The sequence below is a fragment of the Lonchura striata genome, chromosome 13, assembly GCF_046129695.1.
Source record: "Lonchura striata isolate bLonStr1 chromosome 13, bLonStr1.mat, whole genome shotgun sequence".
NCBI classification, from domain to species: Eukaryota; Metazoa; Chordata; class Aves; order Passeriformes; family Estrildidae; genus Lonchura; species Lonchura striata.
Window position 1 is genome coordinate 22,436,306 of NC_134615.1, and position 20,046 is coordinate 22,456,351.

A 20,046-nucleotide genomic window follows, 5' to 3' on the forward strand; every position below is an offset into this window, starting at 1 on the left:
TCCCTGCTCCCCGGGAAGGCACAATGTGGTCCGTGCAGGTCGGACAGCTTCAAAGCAATGTAAGAAAAACCTCCAGAAGAACATCCTCCCTCCACGGGAGTGCCCAGAACCCCACATCCCACTGCCTGCCGGGCCGGGATGCGGCCCCAGCTCGGGGGGCTGCTTAAGGCATTGGCGGTGATGTCCCTGTCAGGGGGAGGCTGGAGCCCCTTCCCCTTAATTCTTCTCCCGTGTCCACTTGATCATGGTCTCGGGCGAGCGGTAGAGGAAGATGAGCTTGGCGTAGAGCTCCTCCTCCAGCTCCAGCTCGCCCGTCTCCCGCACCAGGAAGATGTCGTGGCACAGCTTCAGGATGCGATCCACATAGGGCAGCTCCTCGAACATGATGGAGTGGGAGATCTCGCTGAAGAAGCCCCGCACGAACTTGCCGATCACCAGCACGATGGACACGTAGAGCCCCATGATCCTGCAAAGAGTGGGGCACATCCTGGATCCCACCAGCAGTTCCCTGCGGATCCCCACCACGCCCTGGCACCCTCCACGTACCCGTAGCCAGCCAGGAAGCCCAGGCTGGGCGGGCTGACTTTGTCGTTGAAGATGATCATGGGGAGGATGTTGCCTTCTTGGGGTGGCGCGTCCTTCTGCCTCAGCACCCACCACTCCACAAAGTGCTCCCCGCGGCCGGAGCCCCTGCGCTCCCGTTTCAGCTGCACCTCCACGTCCAGGTAGCTGTCCAAGTCATCTGGAGAGGGTGACACCGTCAGGGCACAGCACAGTGGCTGCTGTGCCCTTAAGGATGAATTTTTTGGGGGGAGTGACACAGTGGGACTTGTGTCCTCGCTGCCCGCAGGGGCTGGCACCATCAGGGCTACTGCTGTGCTCCCAGCACTGATGTTTTAGGGAGAGACACACTGGGACTCACGTCCTCCCTGTCTTCAGAGAGGTGGCACCAGTGCTGGTTTTCTCGGGGGGGGACACGTTGGGACCTACCTGGCAGCAGCTGCTTGATAGGTTCGGCTTCGCTGCCCGTGGGCGCCCGGATGTATTTGGGGAAGAGGTTTGGCAATACCCTGTAAGAAAGTGGAGTGATGGGGGGGGTTACACCATCCCACTGAGCACAGGGGTCCAGCCACCCCCTCAGGGGACACTCACACGGGCTTATCCCTGGTGCCATCCAGCAGCTGGGCCAGCTCCAGGCGCTGGGGCGCGCCGGGCTGCAGGTCTGTGTCGTGTTTGCCGTAGGCGTTCTCCACCGTGCCCCCCTTGTTCAGGTCCCTGCGGGCACGAGAGGCTGGGTGTGGGCAGGGGGGCGCAGGCAGGGCTGGCTCCTCCCTGGCCGTGCCCGAGGTACCTCTGGAAGATCCAGGTGAGGTGCAGGGTGATGTCGGAGGAGCCGTTCTGCAGCTCCAGCCGCATCTGCTCGCGGCTGGGCGGGCTGATGCTCCACAGCGAGCCCGAGCTGCCCTCGACGCGGGCGGTCACGATGTCCTCCATGCCGTAGAGGCTGATGAACTGCATGGCCAGCTGCCACCGGGGGTGGGGGAACACAGCTCAGCCCTGCCCTGGGGGCTCTGCCAGACCCCTCCCTGGGCAGCCAGCAGGGATTGTTTTGGGGTGGCGGGGTGGGGATTTACCGGCTCGCTCTCAAACTCTTTGGTGAGCTCATCGTATTCCTCGGAGGTGAAGGGCTGGATGTATTGCTGCTGGGAGCTCGTGCTGAACAGAGGCTGTGGGGACAGGGGGACATCAGCCAGGGCACCCTGGTGTCCCATCTGGGCACCCCAACAGCCACCCCACATCCTCACCTCGTACCCCCCTAGCTTGAGGTTGACGGTGACATCGATGGGGTGGTTGATGATGCCCACCACGGAGCGCACCAGGGACATGAAGAGCAGCGGGAACCAGATGATGCCCACGAGGAAGAGGATGATGAGGCCGCCCATGCCGTACTTCACCACCTTCTTCTTCTTCTGCCCCTTGGGCTGGGGGTATTTCTGGGGCGGGGGGGAGACAGCACACAGTGTAGGGTGGGCTCAGAGGGACCCCAACAAACCCCCAAGAGGGATTTAGTGAGGGACCCCTTCCTGGCACAGGGGATGTACCTTCTCAGTCTCCCGGCTGCACTTGATGATGAAGATGTTGGCGTAGATGTCCTCCACGCACATCCAGTTGGAGAGGGACAGCGTGGTGTCTGTCCACACCCAGTCCATGACGGCCCGCAGCTCCACCAGGAAGGGCACGAGGCGGAACCTGGGGGCACACGGGGAGAGGGCGGTGGTACGGCACCCTCGGGGTGCCCGGAGCTCCCTGTGGGCCCCGTGCCGTACCCCTGGAAGAGGAAGAGGTTGAGGTGGTTGTATTTCTTGGTGAGGAAGTTGCCCAGGATGCGGGTGGGGTAGCCACAGCGGATCTGGTAGGCCGACAGCCCGAAGTAGATGCACTTCACAAAGTACCACAGCTGGGCCACCGTGTTGTGGCGGAACAACCTGTGGGAGGGACGTGCCACCCTTCAGCCACCAGCCGGGGCCACCACGGGGGCCCGGGGATGCCAAGGTGCCACGCGAGGGCCGCGCTGTGCCGTGGACTCTGTGGGACGTACCTTTCAGTGACGTAGGGCAGGATGAAGAACATCCAGACGTGGATGCCGAAGACCAGGGTGACCTGGAAGATGAGCTTGCCCAGCACCGTTTTGCGGAGGTAGAGCGCGCGGTCGATGACCATGGTGCTGAACTGGAAGAGCATCATGAAAAGGAAAGCCTCCGGCACTTGGTTTTCCGACAGCGAGGAGGTGATGTCGGCGGCCGCCGTGTGTTTCTGGGGTGCAGGAGAGGTCAGGATGTGGCCCAGCCTCACCCCGTGGTGGAAGCAGGACAGTCAGGGCCCGGCGGGACACCCTGCTCACCCCAAAGGCCCAGAAGCCGAAGACGATGATGATGAAGTCGACCACATCAGCCAGGAACATGTAGGCGTAGACGTCGGTGGCTGCACGGCTCTGCGTGTCCAGGATGTCCCGGAAGAACTTGCACACGGGCTGGTACATGTACTGTGCCCTGCAGGGACAGGGGACACGGGGGGACACGGGGGACAGTGACTGGCACCGCGCCCCACAGCCCCCACCCCCAGCAGCACCGCCACCACTCACTTGGTGAGGATGAAGCCCTTGACCCGCAAGCCAAACGCCTTCAGCTTCCTTTGAGCGTGGCTCTCTTCTGACACTTCCTCCTCCTCTTCCTCACCCCCTTGAAGTGAGGCACAGCGTGGGTGACAGCCAGAGTCCTGCAGGGCCACATCCTGCCCGACCCCAGCACCCTGGGGCTGCCAGCTTTGCTCCTCAGCAGGGCATGAGGGCTGGGAACTGGTGCTCACCTTCCGCTGGAACCATCTCCAGCATCTTCCTCCCCTGCTTCCTCCTGAAGCGGAGCTGTGTGGCTTCGGTCCCCTCCTCCTGCTCCACGGACTCGCCCTCTGGCTCCAGCTCCAGCCCCGTGGCTGCTCCCAGTGCTCCTGGCTGGGCTGGAGCCTCCAGCCCTTCCTCAGCCACTGCTGATGGTGAGGACACGGCTTCCTCCGGCTTCTCCTCCCCTTCCTTGCTCTCCTGCTTCTCATCCGTCGTCTTCTCCTGGTCCCACAGCCCATAGGACTGTGGAGGGACACATCAGGGGTCCTGCTGACCCGAACCCCACACACCTCACTCCCCATCCTGCAGCATCCACTCCCACCAGCACTGGTGGGAAACCACGGCCGAGCTCCCGGCACCCCCTGGGTTCTGCCCGGAGCCCCCAGGAGCAGCTCCAGCTCCCCCCAAATGCCCACCCACGGCCCAGGGCTCACCAGCAGCAGGGAGCGATGGAAGAAGAGGGCCAGGAGCTGCAGGAGGTCATACTTGATGTAGTGGATGGACTTCTCCAAGCCCAGGATGCGTGGTGGGAAGAAGGGCTTGCCCTCGTAGCGCAGCAGGGTGATGTAGCCATTCCAGGGGAAGAAGCCAAACTGGAAGAGGTATTTCACCACCACCGTCATCTGCGGGAACGCTGGGGTCAGTGGGTGGCAGCGGGGGCCAGGTGGCATCGTCCCTTCGCTGGCCACCCCCTGCCCACCTCGGTGAAGAGGATGGCGGTCATCCAGAAGCGCTTGGTGGGCCGGGGGATGGAAAGCATGGCCCAGAGGAAGATGAGGATGGGCAGGAAGAGGGAGATGACGGAGCCGGTGACCATGTTGTTGAGGATGATGGTGAAGTAACAGAGCAGGTCGGAGTGGCCGGTGACGCAGCGGTACCCGGCCAGCAGCAGCTTCAGGAACCGGTTGTGGGATTGGTAGAACTGCTCCGACTCCTCCAGCTCGGAGACATACAACCTCCTGCAGGATACAGGGCTGGGGTGAGCCCCCTGCCACCCCCTGTCCCCATCCTGCTGTCCCCGTGTCCCCTTGCCCACCTGCTCCTGAGGAGCTCACTGGCAGTCCGCCGGCGCTGCTGGGGAACGGCCAGGAACTGCTGGGCATCAGCCACGTCCTCCAGGCTCGTCGCCTGCTCCTGGCTGCTGGAAGAAGGGGCAGCTCTTCAGCACCCGCGGGGGATGCCACAGGGGCGGGGGTGAGCCCCCAGCCCCACCTGTGGCACTGCCAGGGGGGTCTCTATGCACCTGCCTGGAAGTGCCGCTTTGGGAATCCGCAGCCAAGGAGCCGGGCGGGCTCGGCTCCTGCAGGAACTCCTCTGGGGGAAGCTCGTAGAGCTCATCCGGGAACTCCTCGTTTATCTCCTCTTCCTGGGGCAGGCAGAACGTCAGTGCCACCGTGGGCTGCCACCCCCCCGCGGGCCGGTGTCCTCCCCTGGGCCCACCTTGGCCAGGCGCTGTGCCATGACGAATCTCTCGAGGCACAGGACGTGGGACATGTCCGTGTGCTCCCGGTTTTGGGTGTCCAGCCACTTGGTCAGCCCGTCCACCAGGGCCTGGCACAGCAGCCACAGGAACCTCAGCGTGTTCAGTGCCCGCTGCAAGACGTTGCTGCGCTCTGCCAGGGCAAGAAGAGGGGTGGAGGGTCACTCGTGCCCTCTCAGACCTCCCCAGCACCCCCCTGCGCTGCAGCCCTGCTGCCCACCTACCAGAACTTTCCACGTTCTCTTCCTCCCGGCCTTCAGCCCCCTCGGCAGCCTCCACCTCTCTCCTTGCGTCATCCCCTCAAAGGTCAGACCCCAGGGAAGGATGAACATCATTTCTGGGGCTCTGCCATGCACCACCCCATCCCCTGTCCGCCCACATCCACCTTACAAACCAGGGTGGGCACCAAAGGAGCTGCACAGCTTGTGCCAAACCCCACTGTAGCCACCAGAGAGTCTCCCCCCACACCTGGAGCGCCCTGCCAGGGCACACAGTGGGCACCAGGCAGGGCTGTGTCCCCTCCTGCTCCTCAGCCCTATTTTGGGGTGTCACACCCACCTGCAGCGCCGTCGGTGCTGGGTGGCCCTGGCTGCTCGGGCTCCTCCTGCTGCCGCAGCACCGTCCTGGTGTTGGTCACCCAGGCCTGGTAGGCGAGCTGGGAGGGGGACAGGGGCCATCAGCACCCTGGGGACACTGCCAGCCCTCCGGCTGCTCTGCAGCCCCCCAGCCCTGCTCACCTGGAAGGCGCTCAGCCTCCCCGGCCGCAGCTCCTCCTGCACCTCCTCCTCCTCCTCGCTGTCCGACTCGAAGAGGAAGTATTCCCCGGAATGCAGCACTGCCGGGGGGCACAGGGGGTCACGGCACAGCCAGGGCCGTGGCAGGGGTGTCACACCCCAGGCTGTCCCCGCTGCCATCTGCCAGGGCGCTGCCTGGCACCGAAGACACCCATGGGGACACCAAAACCAACGACTCGACCACCACGTCCCCGCAGCGGCGTCCCTCCGGACGTGAGCGACGCCGGTGACCCCAACCCCAGCCTGGCACCCCCAGTCCAACACCCCGTTAGCGCTGGGGACCAGAGAAGCCGTGGTTAGTGCCTGGGGACGTGCAGTGCCAGCGGTGTTAGCGGTGCCCTCTGCGAGGGGCTGAGCCCGTCGCGGCGCCGGGCCGGGGCTGTACCTGTGGCGTGGTCTAACCACGGCCGCCACCAGCGCTGCCTCTGCCGGGACGGGTCTGCCGGACCACCGGGCGCTGCGGGACGGCAACGGGGCTGAGCGGGGCCCCGCTCGGGGCACCCGCCCCGCCCGGGGGGCACCCGGGTCACCACAGCGCTGCGCGGGGCTCCAGCAGGATGGGCGCTGGGCAAGGCTCACGGTGCCAGCCGCGTGTCCGGAGAGGGGTTGGGGACACGGGAGGGACCCCCCAGCTCTCACCTGCTGTGGCCCCTTCCTGCTCCGGGCTGCTGGCCTGCTCCTGGTGGTACTTCTGCTGCTTGGCTCGGATCCGCTCCATCCTGGGGGCGGAGGATGCTGCAGAGCCCGCTTCCCCCGCGCCCACAGGGGCACCCCATACGCGGGGCTGTCCCAAGGTGCAGGGAGAGGGGTCCCAGTGCCCCCCAAAACCCACTCACTGCCGCTTCAGCTGGTCCAGCGACTTCTTCTCGGCTAGCTGGTGCGAGCGCAGGCTCTTCATGATGCTGGCCTTGAACAGCGCCACACCCCTGGGGGACAGGGACAGTGGAGGGTCGGGGGGGGCCTCCAGCACGCATGGCGACCCTCCAGGACCTCAATCCCACCTGGAAGCCTGCAGGGCAGAGGCTCGGAGGTTCCACATGACGTGCAGGTAGTAGGAGCTGAGGAAGATGCGGCGCTGGAGCAGGAGGAAGAAGAAGCAGATGCTGTCCCACATGATGCCGGCCTCCTCCACGGGCAGCGTGCAGTCGTGGTCCTTGTGCATCGCCTTGGCTGGCAGGCAGAGGTGCAGGCAGGTCAGGCAGCAGCCCAAACCTGCAGCCCCCGAGCCCCCCGGAGCAGCAACTCACGGTTGTAGTAGCCCTTGACGGTGCAGACGAGGCTGAAGAGCTGGATCACCCAGCAGAACCTGCTCTGCATTTGCTGCACGAAGACGCAGGACAGGAGCTGCGGGCAGAGAGGGCACGCAGGGCTCTGTCACCGCGCCCGGGGACGCGCAGGGGGACCCGAGGAGAGGCACACGGGTCACAACGCACCGACAGCATGTTTTTGGAGATGATGACGGTGATGTTGTAGAGGATGAGGCAGTCCCAGAGCGCGAGGCGGGCGCGGGCCGGCTTGCGCAGCATGGCGCTGCCCGAGAGCAGCAGGTAGAAGCAGGCCAGCACGTAGCCCAGGCCGAAGAGGCTGATGCGGTTGCTGCCGGTGATGAAAACCACCACCAGGACCACCCAGAAGAAGTAGTGGAACACCACCACCTTCACCATGTCCAGGTAGGACCTGCGGATGGGGTGGTCAGAGCAAGGGCCTTGTCCCTTCCCAGCACGGTCCCAGTCCTCCCACCAGCCCTCTCGTGGGGGACGAAGGGCTTTGTCCCAGTTTATGGGTCCAGCACCATCACCAGGGGTGTCCTGGACCACCTTATCTCCTTCCAGAAGAGCCTCAGGGTGTCCCTGCTCCAGCCATCAGGGGGGTCATGTCCATAGGGACCCTGGCCCAAAGGGGTTCAGTCCCATTCTGGGGGATCCCAGCCTGGCAGGTCCCACTGCCTGAAGGTCCCATCCCACCCACACCTCAAGGGATCCCATTCCAGAGGATTTGCCATCCGAAGGTGGGATCTCATCCCTACCCCGAATGGTTCCATCCCAGAGGGGAAACCCATCCTGTCCATACCCTAAAGTTTGGCATCCCAAGGCTGGAATTCTAAGGGTGTGATTCCATTGTGCCCACATCCCAAAGAGTCTCACCCAGCTGGGTCCCATCCCATCCACTCCCCAGGGATGCCATCCCAAGGGGTCTCACCCCATCCATACCCCAGGGATACCATCCCAGGGGGTCTCACCCCGTCCATACCCCAGGGATGCCATCCCAAGGGGTCTCACCCCGTCCATACCCCAGGGATCCAGGGATACCATCCCAGAGGAGCGCCCCATTCACTGCCCGCAGGGGATCCCATTCCCGTGGCCCCAGCCCTGGTTGGGGGGTGCTGTGCCGGGGGTGCCCACCTGCAGTAGATGAAGTTTGGGGTGGGGTTGTGGCGGTCCGGCTCCCGGTCCAGCCGGTCCGAGTTGTCCCCGGCCGCCTGCAGCCACGGCTCGGAGCGCTCGGCCTCGAAGACGCGCCACTGCTGGGCCGCGCACAGCAGCAGCATGAAGTCATCTGGGAAAACACGGCTCAGCCCGGGCCTCAGGCACCCCAAAACGCTGCCACCCCCCAAACCCTTCCCCCAGGCACGGGGCACCCCCATCCTGAGCTGGTTAATTCTCTGCAGGCAGGTGTGGCTCTCCCCGGCCCCATCTCCTCTTTAACTAAGCGTGGATCTCTCCACGCTCCTCCTTTCCCCAAAAAGGGGGTGGCGAAACAATTAAGGTCCCCCAAAAAGGGGTGGGGTTTGCCATTACTCCTTCTCCAAAGGGGTTTGTGTGATTTAAGCTCTGTCTCCAAAGGAGTGGGGCTCTCAAAGCTCCTCCACCCCTCCTGCCTATCCTTCCCCCCTCCTGGATGGAGCCAAACGATGGCTGGGGAGGCCCCAGAGGTTGGGGGGCTGGAGTAGGGCAGCAGGGCACCCCATGGGCACAGAGGTGCCAGGGGCTGGATTTGGGGAGCCAGGGCACCACATGGGCAGGGGGCTACTCACTGATGAGGTTGGTGGATTTGGGAGGCTGGAAGAAGTCGGGCAGGTAGAGCCACTTGATGAGCGCCGAGTTGAGGGGAATGGTGTGGCTCCAGCGCCACGGGTAGTCTGGGGGGAGAGGGGGCACCATCAGTGCCAGGCCTCCCCTCCAGCCCCTTCCCAGGGGGTGCCCCCCGTGCCCCTTACCCATGCAGAGGGCGGGCGGCATCCCCAGGCACAGCAGGTACTGGTGGAGGAAGAAGACGACGAGGAAGAGGCAGTACTTGGGCCAGAGGCGGGCGATGGCGGCGCGCCGCCGCCGCGTCAGCATCACCACGAGCCAGCAGCCGTGCAGGATCACCAGGAAGTTCATCCGCTGCCCGATCACGTTCACCATCATCAGGAAGCAGATCTGGGGGCGCAGGGCTCAGCACCGGCACGCTGCGAGCACCGGGACCCCCGCCCTGCACAAGGCCCACGCTCCCACCTCCAAGCCAAACTTGTAGTAGAAGTAGTTGATGAAGTATTTGGCGCAGCTGACGAGGCCGAGGTCGAGGTGCTGGCGGGAGACGTCCTCGAAGACGGTCTCGGTGACGGGGGCCACCAGCTGGTGCTTCTTGCGGTGGTACTGCTGGCGCCGGTACACCACGGCCTCAAGCACCAGCAGCAGCAGCACCTGCAGGTGGTTCTGGGGGAACAGGGGATGCTCAGGACCACGCTGTGAAGCCAAGAATCCCTCCCCGTGGTGGTCTTCACAAACAGCATCTCTCCAGGTTCTCAGAAGAGATCTCTCAGAAGAGCATCTCTCAGAAGAGCTGCTCAGGACCACACTGTGAAGCCAAGAATCCCTCCCCCATGGTGGTCCTCACAAACAGCATCTCTCCAGGTTCTCAGAAGAGCTGCTCAGGACCACGCTGTGAAGCCAAGAATCCCCTCCAGGCGCTCCCCACGGCGTCCCCGTGCCCACCTTGACGTATCCCCAGTTGGGGAAGCCCTTCCGGATGCCGAACCAGTTGGCAGGGTCCACGGGGCCACGGTACAGCGTGGAGTTGCCCAGCTCCTCTGGGGTCAGGTTGGTGCTGTTGGGTAGGGGCTGCAAAAGGGGAGCACCAGGGGGTGGGTCAGCACCCCAGGACCCCCCTCCAGCCAGGGAGCCCCCGAAGAACCGGCCCCACTGGGCACACCTGGGTGCAGTTGCTTAAGTACTGGTGGGGGTCCACGACCTCGAGCTGGTAGAGCATCTTGCAGACGATGATGATGCAGGTCCAGACGGTGGAGAGGCACGAGGCCATGGGGCGGAAGCGGCAGTAGGGCATGGCCAAGGCCCACAGCAGCACCAGCAAGAAGTTCATCACCGAGACCTGGGGCAGAGGCCACATCAGCACCTCGGGGGGCCCGGCTGAGCCCCCCAACCCCGCACCCCCAGGGGTACCTCCTCCAGGGCCACCCAGACAGTGTAGAGAGCCACCAGCTTGAGGACGTGGAGCTCCAGCAGGCGCCTCATGAAGACCTCCCCGCGCGTCATCATCTCCGAGAAGGTCCGGCCCAGCACCACCAGGCGCTCCAGCACCAGCCCCCATTTGTTGGACACTGTGGGACATGGACCCTCGTGGACCCCCCCATGGCCTCGCTGGCTCTGAGGACACCCCAACCCTTCCCCCATGTCCTCCCCAGCCCGTTCCCACAACCCCCAACAACCTCCAGCCTCTTCCTGGCTCAGAGGGCATCCCGATCCATCCCTGCCTCCTCCCAGACTTGGAGGAGACCCCAAGAAATCCCTGCACTACGCTGGTCCCAGCCTGGCTTTCAGGACAGCCCAACCACCCCCATGCCCTCCCAGCCCCTTCCTGGCTCAGAGGACACCCCAGTCCATCCCCATACCCTGCCAGGCTTGAAAACACCCCAGTCCATACCCCCAAAGTCTGCTGCAGCCTTGGAGGATGCTCCAATCCATCTCCCTGCCCTCCCACACTCAGATACAACCCAAATCCATCCCCATACCCTCCCACACTCAGATATCAACCCAAATCCATCCCCATGGCCTCCCACACTCGGATACAACCCAAATCATTTCCCTGCCCTCCCAAACTTGGATATCAACCCAAATCAGTCTCCCTGCCGTCCCAGGTCCCTCCTGGCTCGGAGGACACCCCCTCCCCATCCCTGCCCTGTACCCAGGGAGGCGGTGTCCGGGTCCTGGGCGGTCTCGGCCGCGGCCGCGTCCCGCAGCAGGCGGCTCCCGTGCAGCTCCTCCGACCTGTGGGAAGGGGGCTCAGAGCAGGGACGGGGGGCTCGGGGTGCAGGGGGGTCACCCAGCACCTGGGCTCCTACCTGGGGATGTGGCAGGGGGCTGGAGAGACGGGGCGGACGTGCTGCAGGTCAGTGAGGAGCATGAAGGGCTCGTGGAAGTAGTGGAGCTGGAGGATGCAGGCCAGGAGGAAGAAACCCAACAGGAGGATGCTGGAGAAGAGCTTGGAGACGCTGAACTGCTCCAGGCCCATGTCGCTCAGCCTGGATGGGGACAGCAGGGTCAGCCCGGGGTCTCATCCATCCCACCCCAACCAGGCACCGAGCCCCCGTGCCAGGGATCAACCCCAACCTGCTCCGTGCCTCGGTTTCCCCACGTGCAACCCAGCCCTTGGCCACGCCCTGGTGCCAGCAGGGACCCCGCAGTGAGCAGGGGACACTCACTGGCCATCAGTGAGGCCTGTCAGGTTCCTCCAGTACATGGGGAAGTCCTCGAACTGGTAGGTGTAGGTGGCGATGAGCACCAGCATGGTGTAGGCCACCACCAGCCACCAAAAACCCTTGAGCACCTTGCGCCACAGGCTGTAGTACACCTGCGGGGACAGGGACATCAGCAGGGCCACCCCGGGGACGGCCCAGCGCCCCAGGGCTGCCCGGCCTCTCTACCTGGAACAGGATGAGGCACAGGAGGAAGAGGAGCATGTAGACGATCTTGTAGACGACGAGGCGGCCGGCAAAGGTCACCACGATGAACTTGGCGGCGCAGATGAAGAACCAGAACTTGGCGAAGAAGTTCCTCACCACCTCCCCCAGCTTGCGCAGCACGTCCCGCGTCTGGCTGGCGTCTGCGGGGGCACAGAGGGGCTGCAGGAGCCGGGCGGGGGCACCCCGCTCTCCTTCTGTGCCGTGGGGTGCTCAGCGTGGCACGGCGCGGGCGAGCCCTCACCCGTGTCGGTGGTGGACACCTCCAGCAGCGGCGTGGCCGGGGCCCTCCTCGCGAGCACCTTCTCGGTGACGAAGCGCCGCAGCAGCATCCAGAAGGTGAGGGTGAACAGGAGCTGCGGGCACGGGCGGTGAGGGCCACGGGCGGGCGCCGGCAGCACGGGGCCGGGCCGGCGCCACACTCACCTTGGCCCCCAGAGCTATGCAGGGGTAGCTGTGGTGCACCAGCCCCAGCGGCTGCAGCCGCAGGAAGCTGATGTGGGTGGGCAGCTCGGGGACCACGTCCATGGCCCACACGTACTGCAGGCTGCACAGGGCGATGCCGTAGAGCACCAGGAAGGGCGAGCACAGCATGGCGAAGTGCCGGCGGCTCCGCACCGTCCAGATCAGGCACGCCCAGAGCAGCAGCACGAAGGTCAGCCAGCTGTGGTAGAAGATGCTCCACACCTGCGGGCAGGAGGGGTGAGGGTGAGGGTCACCACTCATGCTCCACGCCATGGCTGTGGCCCCTCCTCGGGGACGTGTCCCCTCCCCGGGGACGTGTCCCCTGCCAGCTCTTTACCATCATGGCGATGAGGGCGGACACGTAGCTCTGCTTCATGAGGACGTGGCCCAGGGCGTGCAGGGGCAGCCACAGCGCCGGATGCCTCCTGCCTGGCATGGGGACAGGGAGCGTGAAGCACCCCGGGACCCGGGCAGGGTGTGGGGACAGGGAGCATGAGACACCCCAGGGACCCAGGCAGGGTGTGGGGAGAGGGAGCTCAGAGCACCCCCAGGACCCAGGCAGGGTGTGGGGAGAGGTAGCACTGACCACCCCCAGGACCCAGGGAGGATGGGGGGAGAGGAAGTTCAGAGCACCCCAGGGACCCAGGGTGTGAGGAGAGGGAGCTCAGAGCACCCCAGGGACCCAGAGTGTGAGGAGAGGGAGCTCAGAGCACCCCAGGGACCCAGGATGTGGGGAGAGGGAGCTCAGAGCACCCCAAGACCCAGGATGTGGGGAGAGGGAGCTCAGAGCACCCCAGGGACCCAGGGTGTGAGGAGAGGGAGCTCAGAGCACCCCAGGGACCCAGGGTGTGGGGAGGCTCTGGGGTCAGCCTTACGTGTGCTCAAGCTGTGGATGGTGCAGTTCTCGTTGCCGGCGCTCGGCTTCCCGGTGTTGGGGCACAGCATGGGCTGAGGGCAGAGAGGGTCAGAGCCCACCCTGGCACCCCCATCCCTGCAGAGCCCCCCCAGACCCACCTTGGTGTCCTCGGCCACGCGGTCGGCGTCCTGGGGCCAGCTCTCCAGCTCCACCAGGTCCCTCGGCCGTGCCGGTGCCACGCCTCTCTGCCAGGGGCAGGAGCCAGATCAGGGCACCCACTGCCACCACTGGGGACAGGCACCATGGCCCAGCCCCCTGCCAAGGCACCCCACACTGTGGGCACCCCACTGCCCCCTGCCTCCCTTGCGCCAGGGCCAGCTGCAGCCAGCACATGGTCACTGCTGTCACCACTGTCACCACTGTCACCGCTGTCACCACTGTCACCGCTGTCACCACTGTCACCGCTGTCACCACCGGGGTCTGGCTCAGCCCTGCAGCCCCTCACCTTGGCCTCGCGCCAGCGCAGCTTCACCAGGGTGGCCACGGTGTAGTAGAGCAGGAGCAGGATGCCAGGGCTGGTGTAGACGAACCAGGGGTAGCTGCTGTTGAGCTCCAGGGTGTTGGGCTGGGAGCAGTTGTAGTACAGGATGATGTCCTTGAAGCCAAACACCCTGTGGGGACACAGGAGGTGGCATCAGCCCCCATCAGCCAGGACCAGGAGCCAGGGTGCCATCGCTGTGCTGGCACCAGAGGGGTGCTCTGGCTGCTCTCCCCAGGGTGGGACCCCGGGCACAGCTCCCTGCCCAGGGACTCACCGTGCCCAGATGGTGGGGGGTGGGAAGATCCCCTGGACGAAGGGGGTCTGGTAGGCATAGAGGCACAGCAGGTGGCAGGCGCTGTAGATGCCCACGAGGATGCAGAAGACGTTGAAGACCTGGTGGCTGGTGGGGAGGTGACAGGCCCACCACGTGCACAGCCCCATGAAGAGCAGGAAGTAGACGCTGGAGGAGGCGGAGGGCAGGGTGATCCCTGGGGGGGAGCAGCGCCCCACGGGCGGTCAGTGCACAGCCCGGCTGCCCCCCGCACCGAGGGGCATCATCCCCCTGGGCTGAGAGCACCCCACTGGGCCCAGCATTCCTCCTCAGGTCACGCATCCTTCCCCTTGCACCGAGTTTTCCACCTCGGATCAAACGTCTCCTTCCTCTTGGTCCAAGCTTTTCCCCTTTGGGCTCTAAACCCATCCTCGGACCACGCATGGCTCCTGCCTGGAATCAGCATCCTCCCTCCTTGGACAGAGCATCCCCTCCCACCCCAGCCCAGGCACTTTTTCCTGCACAGAGCAAGCCTCCGACGCTCAGAGCGAGCAGCTCTCCCCGGGCTGAGATTCCTCCCTTGGACTGAACATTCTCCCCCTCCTCCTCGGACTGTTTCCCCCTGCACCGAGCATCCCTCCCGCCACGCCCCAAGCACGCTTTCCCTCCAACCGAGCATCACAACCACCCTGCAGTGAGCCCCCCCGCCAGCAGCACGCCCCCCACGTGCCCCCCAGGCCGTGCCCACCTGCCAGGGCCAGCAGCAGGATGGCCAGGCCCTTGCCAGCCTCCCAGAGCAGGGAGTGAGCCTTGTCCCGCAGGCGGCTCCGCAGCCGCGCGTCCCCGTGCGCCGCGCGCCGCGCCCGCCCCGCGGCCCTCTCCTCCCTCTGCCAGGGGAAAAAACCAAAAAACCGGGGTGCCGTGAGCTCCGTGACCCCATTCCGGGCGGCTCCTGGCCGTGCCTCAGTTTCCCCGCTCTGCGGAGGTGCCAGGCGGGCTCAGTGCCCGGCACCCGGCGGCGTTTATCTCCTCAGCCGCCTGGCGAGCGCCCGGGCAGGGTGGCTGCTGCTCCTGGCTCGGGCAGGATGGGTTCCCAGCACTCAGCTCTTTGCCAGGCTGCCTCCCATCCCTGCTGCCCCTGCTCTGGGTACAGCCGGGCACCACAGCCGGGCACCACAGCCTGGGGGTGCCACAAGCACGGTGTCCCCGGGAGCTGCTGGCACTGCCAGGTGGGGCTGGCACGGCACAGCACCCAGCCCTGCACCAGTGAGCTCCAGCTGCGGGCCAGCACCCCACAAGTGCCCACCCCACAAGTGCCCACCCCACAAGTGCCCACCCCACAAGTGCCCACCCCACTGTCCCGGCTGTTTGCCACGATCCCTGTGGCAATGCCAGAGCAAACATGGGCACTCCTCCATGGCTGAGTCACCCTCAGCAGTGGGACAATGACCAAGCCCTCCAACCTGGCCAGAACTGCCCCAAACTGGCTCCCCAACCACTGGGCACGTCCCCATGCCAAGCCCCAGGCTGTGCCCAGGCAGACAGGCTGGAAGGTCCCAGGGGGGTGTGGATGGTGGGATGCCCCCATGGCAGTGGGGGTGGCTCTCACCCACTCAGAGGACTCCAGGGACTCGGGATTCCCTCTGCAGCTGGCACGGCTGAGGCGGCTGCACAGGCACAGGGACAGGGACGACACCAGCAGGATGCCAACGTCGGGTGCCACCAGCCTCACCGAGTTGGGGATGTCCCTCAAATCCAGCCTGGGGGGGACAGCGGGGCAGGGGAGGGCTCAGGGGTGACCCCCCACCCCCTGCCACTGCCACCCCCCAGCCCCACAGGTCAGGGTGGCCTTACCTGGTGATCCCGATGTGCCGAGCAAGGACCTCCCAGGAGCTGCCTGCGGGGAGGACGGGGGCACTGAGCGGGGCACAGCCCGTGGGGCAGGCACCGAGCACCCCCAGCACGGGCAGAGCACTCCCCTCCATGCCAGGGCAGGATGGGCTCCGCACCCTGCAGACACCCGGGTGGCACGGGATGTCCCCCGAGGTGGCACAGGATGGGTCCCACACGTCACCAGCTTGAGGCTGCAGCCCCAGGGCAGCACAGGGAGCGGGGCTGTGGGTGGGTGGGGGGTGGGTGAGGGTGGGCAGGGGCACCCCCTACTCACAGTTGGGCTCCAGCAGCTGGTCCAGGAAGGGCAGCGTGTAGAGGCATATCTGGAAAACCAGCTGGGCGAGGAGGAAGAGGATGCTGGTGCCCAGCAGAGCTTTGATGATGCGGCTGGTGTGACCTGCAGGACACGGGCAAAGCTGCCACCCACCAGCCAGGGACACCAGAAACCCCAGCAGGGACACCCGGGAAGGGCTGGGAAGGGAGCACTGTGCCCACAGATTCCAGGGCTCTGCCCCAGGGTCGGGATCCCACCAGGCCTTCAGCAAAGCCTGAGGACACCCCAAGAGCCAAAGCCCAGGACCACCCTGTGTGTCCCTGCAGCCCCAGCTGGCACCTCCCTGGCCCTGCTGGCCTGGGACCACCCCGGGGTGCAGTCAGCATCCCCATCCCTGCTGGAACACCCATGGGAGGGCTCCAGGGGGTGCCAGGGGTCCATCCCTGCTGGAACACCCATGGGAGGGCTCCAGGGGTCCATCCCTGCTGGAACACCCATGGGAGGGCTCCAGGGGTCCCATCCCTGCTGGAACACCCATGGGAGGGCTCCAGGGGTCCCATCCCTGCTGGAACACCCATGGGAGAGCTCCAGGGGTCCCATCCCTGCTGGAACACCCATGGGAGAGCTCCAGGGGTCCCATCCCTGCTGGAACACCCGTGGGAGGGCTCCAGGGGTCCCATCCCTGCTGGAACACCCATGGGAGAGCTCCAGGGGTCCCATCCCTGCTGGAACACCCGTGGGAGGGCTCCAGGGGTCCCCCCCCACTCCGCACCCCGTCAGCCCTTCCAGCAGCTGCAGCCGTGCCCCCATCCCACCCGGCTCCCCGGGCCCCGTGCCCATTTTCCTGGCCGGGGGGTGGAGTGGGCAGCGAGCCCACCACAGCTGCGAGCTGGCCTGGGGGCGGCCCCGGGCCAGCAGCTTTCCCTCCCCTTGTTTTTTCCTGTAAATCCAGGCAGAGGCTCGGCAGTGCCGGGATCCGGGGCCGTGCCGGGCTCCGGGGCCGTGCGAGCCCATGAAATATTCAGAGGGGAAAGCTTTTAGCCGTGGCCGTGCCAGGCGCTGGGGTGGGCTCCGAGCCGGGCACAGGGGGGCTCCGGGCACCGTGGGTGACCCCGAGGCCACCGTGATGCCCGGGCAGGGCGGAGGGGCTGCTGTGGTGTGCCCACACGCCCCAGCCCCGAGGTTTTTGGTTAACAGGGCTCCAACCCGGCCGCTGTGGACCACGAGGGCTATTAATAGCCCCGCTGGGCTATAATTAACAGAGAGAGGCTCCACACGGAGCCATGCTGCCCAGGCGGGTGAAACCGCAGCCAAGGTGCCCCCTGGGAGGGGGGTGGCAGCTGCCCTGCTGCCCACCCACCCCCCGTCCCAGCCCTGCTCCCCCAGGTGAGCCCCTTACCCCCTTACCTGTGCGGAAGCGTGGGGAGGGCCCCGGGAACCAGGGCAGCAGCAGCAGGAAGAGCAGGTACACCAGGGACAGGGCGTTGTAGCGGAAAAGGCAGGCTGGGGACAGAGGGACAGCGTCAGTGACAGGCACGTGGCACGGGGGGGGGGTCACAGCTGCACCCCACCCCGCCACGGGGGTCCCCAAAAGAGAGGCGGCCCGAAATGCCCGGCGGCGGCGCTGGGTGATGCCAGGGGAGGCAAGGGGGGCAAAGCACAAAAAAGCGACACGGGCAGGACGCCAGGCTGTGCCACTCCTGGGGACCCACACGGGTGGCAAGGAGAAGAGGGGACACCGGAGGTCCCAGACACACGGGGGGACGGGGGGAGAAGAGCCATGAGAAAATCCTGCTGCGTTTCCACACCACTGCCACCGAACCATTGCAGGCACCCCACGGCCGGGCTGGCACCCCTGGCACAGCTGGCACAGCTGGCACAGCCCCTGCCCCCAGCCCTGCTCTGGCTGTGCCACCAGCTCCGCACCTTCCCCCTCACTTATTTTTAGACCTAAATTACAGCTTGTTTGGAGGCACAGAACCACGGAACTGCCGGAGGAGCCGGGCCGAGGCAGCGCCCTGTGGGGACAGACGTGGGGACAGGCGTGGGGACAGGGACGTGGAGACTGATGGGACAGGGACATGGGGACAGGCGTGGGGACAGACGTGGGGACAGGGACGTGGAGACTGATGGGACAGGGACATGGGGACAGGCGTGGGGACAGACGTGGGGACAGATGGGACAGGGACGTGGGGACAGACATGGGGACAGGCATGGGGACAGGGATGTGGGGACAAGGGTGTGGGGACAGATGTGGGGACAGGGACGTGGCGGGGCACCTGTCACCCTGGCCGGGGACTCGGCGTTCCTGTCACCACGCTGACAGTGACAGACACCGGCACATGCACCGGCAGGGGCTGGGAGCACCCACGGGGCAGCAGCACCGGGGCAGTGCCCGGCTGGGGACGGGGCACCGAGCTTGTCACCGTGCCCTGCTCCAGGCAGTGCCAGAGGGACACGTGCCACCAGCACGGTCCCAGGGGACAGCCCAGGGAGGGGACAGCCACCGTCGGTGACCCTGGCTGTCCCTGTGCCAGGCAGCTGCTCCCCTTGGCACCCCACGGGGCAATGGGTGACACGGGTGGGGGCTCAGCCCTGACCCCGTGGGACCGGGGGGGACCCGGCGGGGCGCCAGGGACACGCTGGGCTCTGCAGCCCGGCACGGCCCTTCCTGTGTTTACCGGGCTCCAATGCGACAGCGCATCCTGGGGACAGGGACAGCGCCGGGGACAGCGGGACACCCCCGGGGGGAGCGCCCAGCAACACGGCACACGGCCCCCGGCTAAAAGCAGCGCCGGCCCGCAGAGGGGTCCCCGGGTGTCCCCAAGCTGCGGGGCGCAGCCCGGCCCCGAGCAGGGCTGGGGGGCACCGGGAGCGTCCCCAGCCGCCGCCTCCCCGGGACGCGTCGCCTCCCGCCGCTGCCGAGGGCTCGCGGCTCTTTCGGCACGGCATGATCTCATGGAGCAAATATTCCAGGCGAGAGGAGCCTTCCCGGCACGGGGGCGAGACGCTGCTCGGCTTCCGTGGGAGCCGGGCACGGCCCCTTGGCCGCTGGCACCCACCCGTGCCAGGGCTGCCAGTGCCCACCCGCCCCAGGGTGACCCAGTCCCAGCCCCGGCCGCGTCCTGGGCGCTGCTGGCACGGCTGGGAATCCCGAGGGGAACACAGATTATTGCTGGGCATTGGGGTACCCGCACGCTGACCCCATTATTTGGTGCCACCGGCACCCCCAGGCCCCTCTGGCTGGCAGCCCACCCTGCACCCCTCACCAGGAAACCTCCCAAAAATGCTCCATGGCTCCAACCAGGATGGGAAATGGGGGGAAGGAGGTGGTGGCAGGTGACGGGCTGGTTTGGGGGCACCCTCGCCGCCCAGCCTGGCACCCCCAGCGCAGCGGGGCGCGCCGTGCCCGCGGTGCCCGCGGTGCCCGCGGTGCGTGGGTGCTCCGCGGAGGGAGGGAACCGGTTCCCCGCAGTGCTGACAGCGGGGAAAGCGCCGGCACGGGGAGAAAAACCAGTTTGGCCTGTGGGGAGAGCAAACCCGCCCTCCACAGCGGCTGCGGGGGGGTGCAGCCACCGCCCCCTCCCCACCACCCCCCGGCTGAGCGCTCACCTTGGCCCCTAAGGTGGCACCCCAAATTCCTGCCTGCCCGTGACCCCGGAGCAGCTCCCACGCTGCGGGGAGCTCCCCAGCACCGGCAGCACGTGAAATATTAACGACGTTAATGAGCCGCGAGGAGGATAATTACAGCACCGGGGAGCTGGGCGGGATGTGCCAGTCCACGCCAGCCCGAATTGAATTTCCCCGTGGGAGGGGATTGGGGTCACTGGGCACCCCTGGCAAAGTGGGGGCAGCCAGGAGGAGTGGGCACCGGACGTCTGGGAGGAGGGTTGGGGTCTGGCACAGCCCCCTCCCTGCACACCAGGCACCATTCCATGCCCAGCCAGCTTCCAGCACAGATCCGTCCCAGCTGGTCGGGAAGAGGGGGGTCCCCAGAGCCCCGCATTGGGGGAGCCCCACACACCAGCCCCGCGCCCACAGCGGGACCTGCAGCACTCAGGGTTAATTAGCAGAGCTCCTTAATTCCCTGCCCTGCTCCCTCACACGGGCCCGTTA

General features: G+C 66.2%; 1 protein-coding gene across 1 annotated transcript; it reads right to left on the minus strand.

Moving 5' to 3' along the window:
* Window positions 1-216: 216 nt before the first annotated feature.
* Window positions 217-18,882, minus strand: PIEZO1 (piezo type mechanosensitive ion channel component 1 (Er blood group)). Its single transcript, XM_077786246.1, has 50 exons — window positions 18,612-18,882; window positions 17,338-17,433; window positions 15,931-16,053; window positions 15,618-15,660; window positions 15,373-15,523; window positions 14,512-14,650; window positions 13,767-13,980; window positions 13,457-13,622; window positions 12,971-13,196; window positions 12,433-12,524; window positions 12,057-12,317; window positions 11,875-11,986; window positions 11,595-11,773; window positions 11,373-11,521; window positions 11,013-11,192; window positions 10,856-10,938; window positions 10,114-10,271; window positions 9,866-10,042; window positions 9,649-9,774; window positions 9,169-9,369; window positions 8,889-9,093; window positions 8,706-8,810; window positions 8,074-8,227; window positions 7,105-7,348; window positions 6,919-7,015; window positions 6,673-6,841; window positions 6,508-6,597; window positions 6,311-6,390; window positions 6,057-6,128; window positions 5,615-5,712; window positions 5,436-5,532; window positions 5,102-5,176; window positions 4,838-5,010; window positions 4,645-4,763; window positions 4,434-4,535; window positions 4,098-4,356; window positions 3,832-4,020; window positions 3,367-3,640; window positions 3,143-3,239; window positions 2,903-3,050; window positions 2,600-2,814; window positions 2,328-2,486; window positions 2,103-2,250; window positions 1,806-1,994; window positions 1,635-1,727; window positions 1,352-1,524; window positions 1,153-1,275; window positions 991-1,070; window positions 547-742; window positions 217-466 (listed from the first exon to the last, which is right to left on the minus strand). The coding sequence occupies exons 1-50, from the start codon at window positions 18,880-18,882 to the stop codon at window positions 217-219; spliced, it is 7,620 nt and encodes a 2,539-aa protein (XP_077642372.1).
* Between the last annotated feature and the right edge of the window lie 1,164 nt (window positions 18,883-20,046).

What these genes read in the sequence shown, in the direction of transcription:
- PIEZO1 (XM_077786246.1), bottom strand. Translation starts at nt 18,882, where the DNA reads ATGCCGTGCCGAAAGAGCCGCGAGCCCTCGGCAGCGGCGGGAGGCGAC. An exon ending in TGTGCCTCATCCTGTTCCAG is followed by an intron (nt 11,522 to 11,594) that starts GTAGAGAGGCCG and finishes CTGTCCCCGCAG; the next exon opens with GTGTACTACAGCCTGTGGCG. An exon ending in TATCAAGCAGCTGCTGCCAG is followed by an intron (nt 743 to 990) that starts GTAGGTCCCAAC and finishes CACCCTCTCCAG; the next exon opens with ATGACTTGGACAGCTACCTG.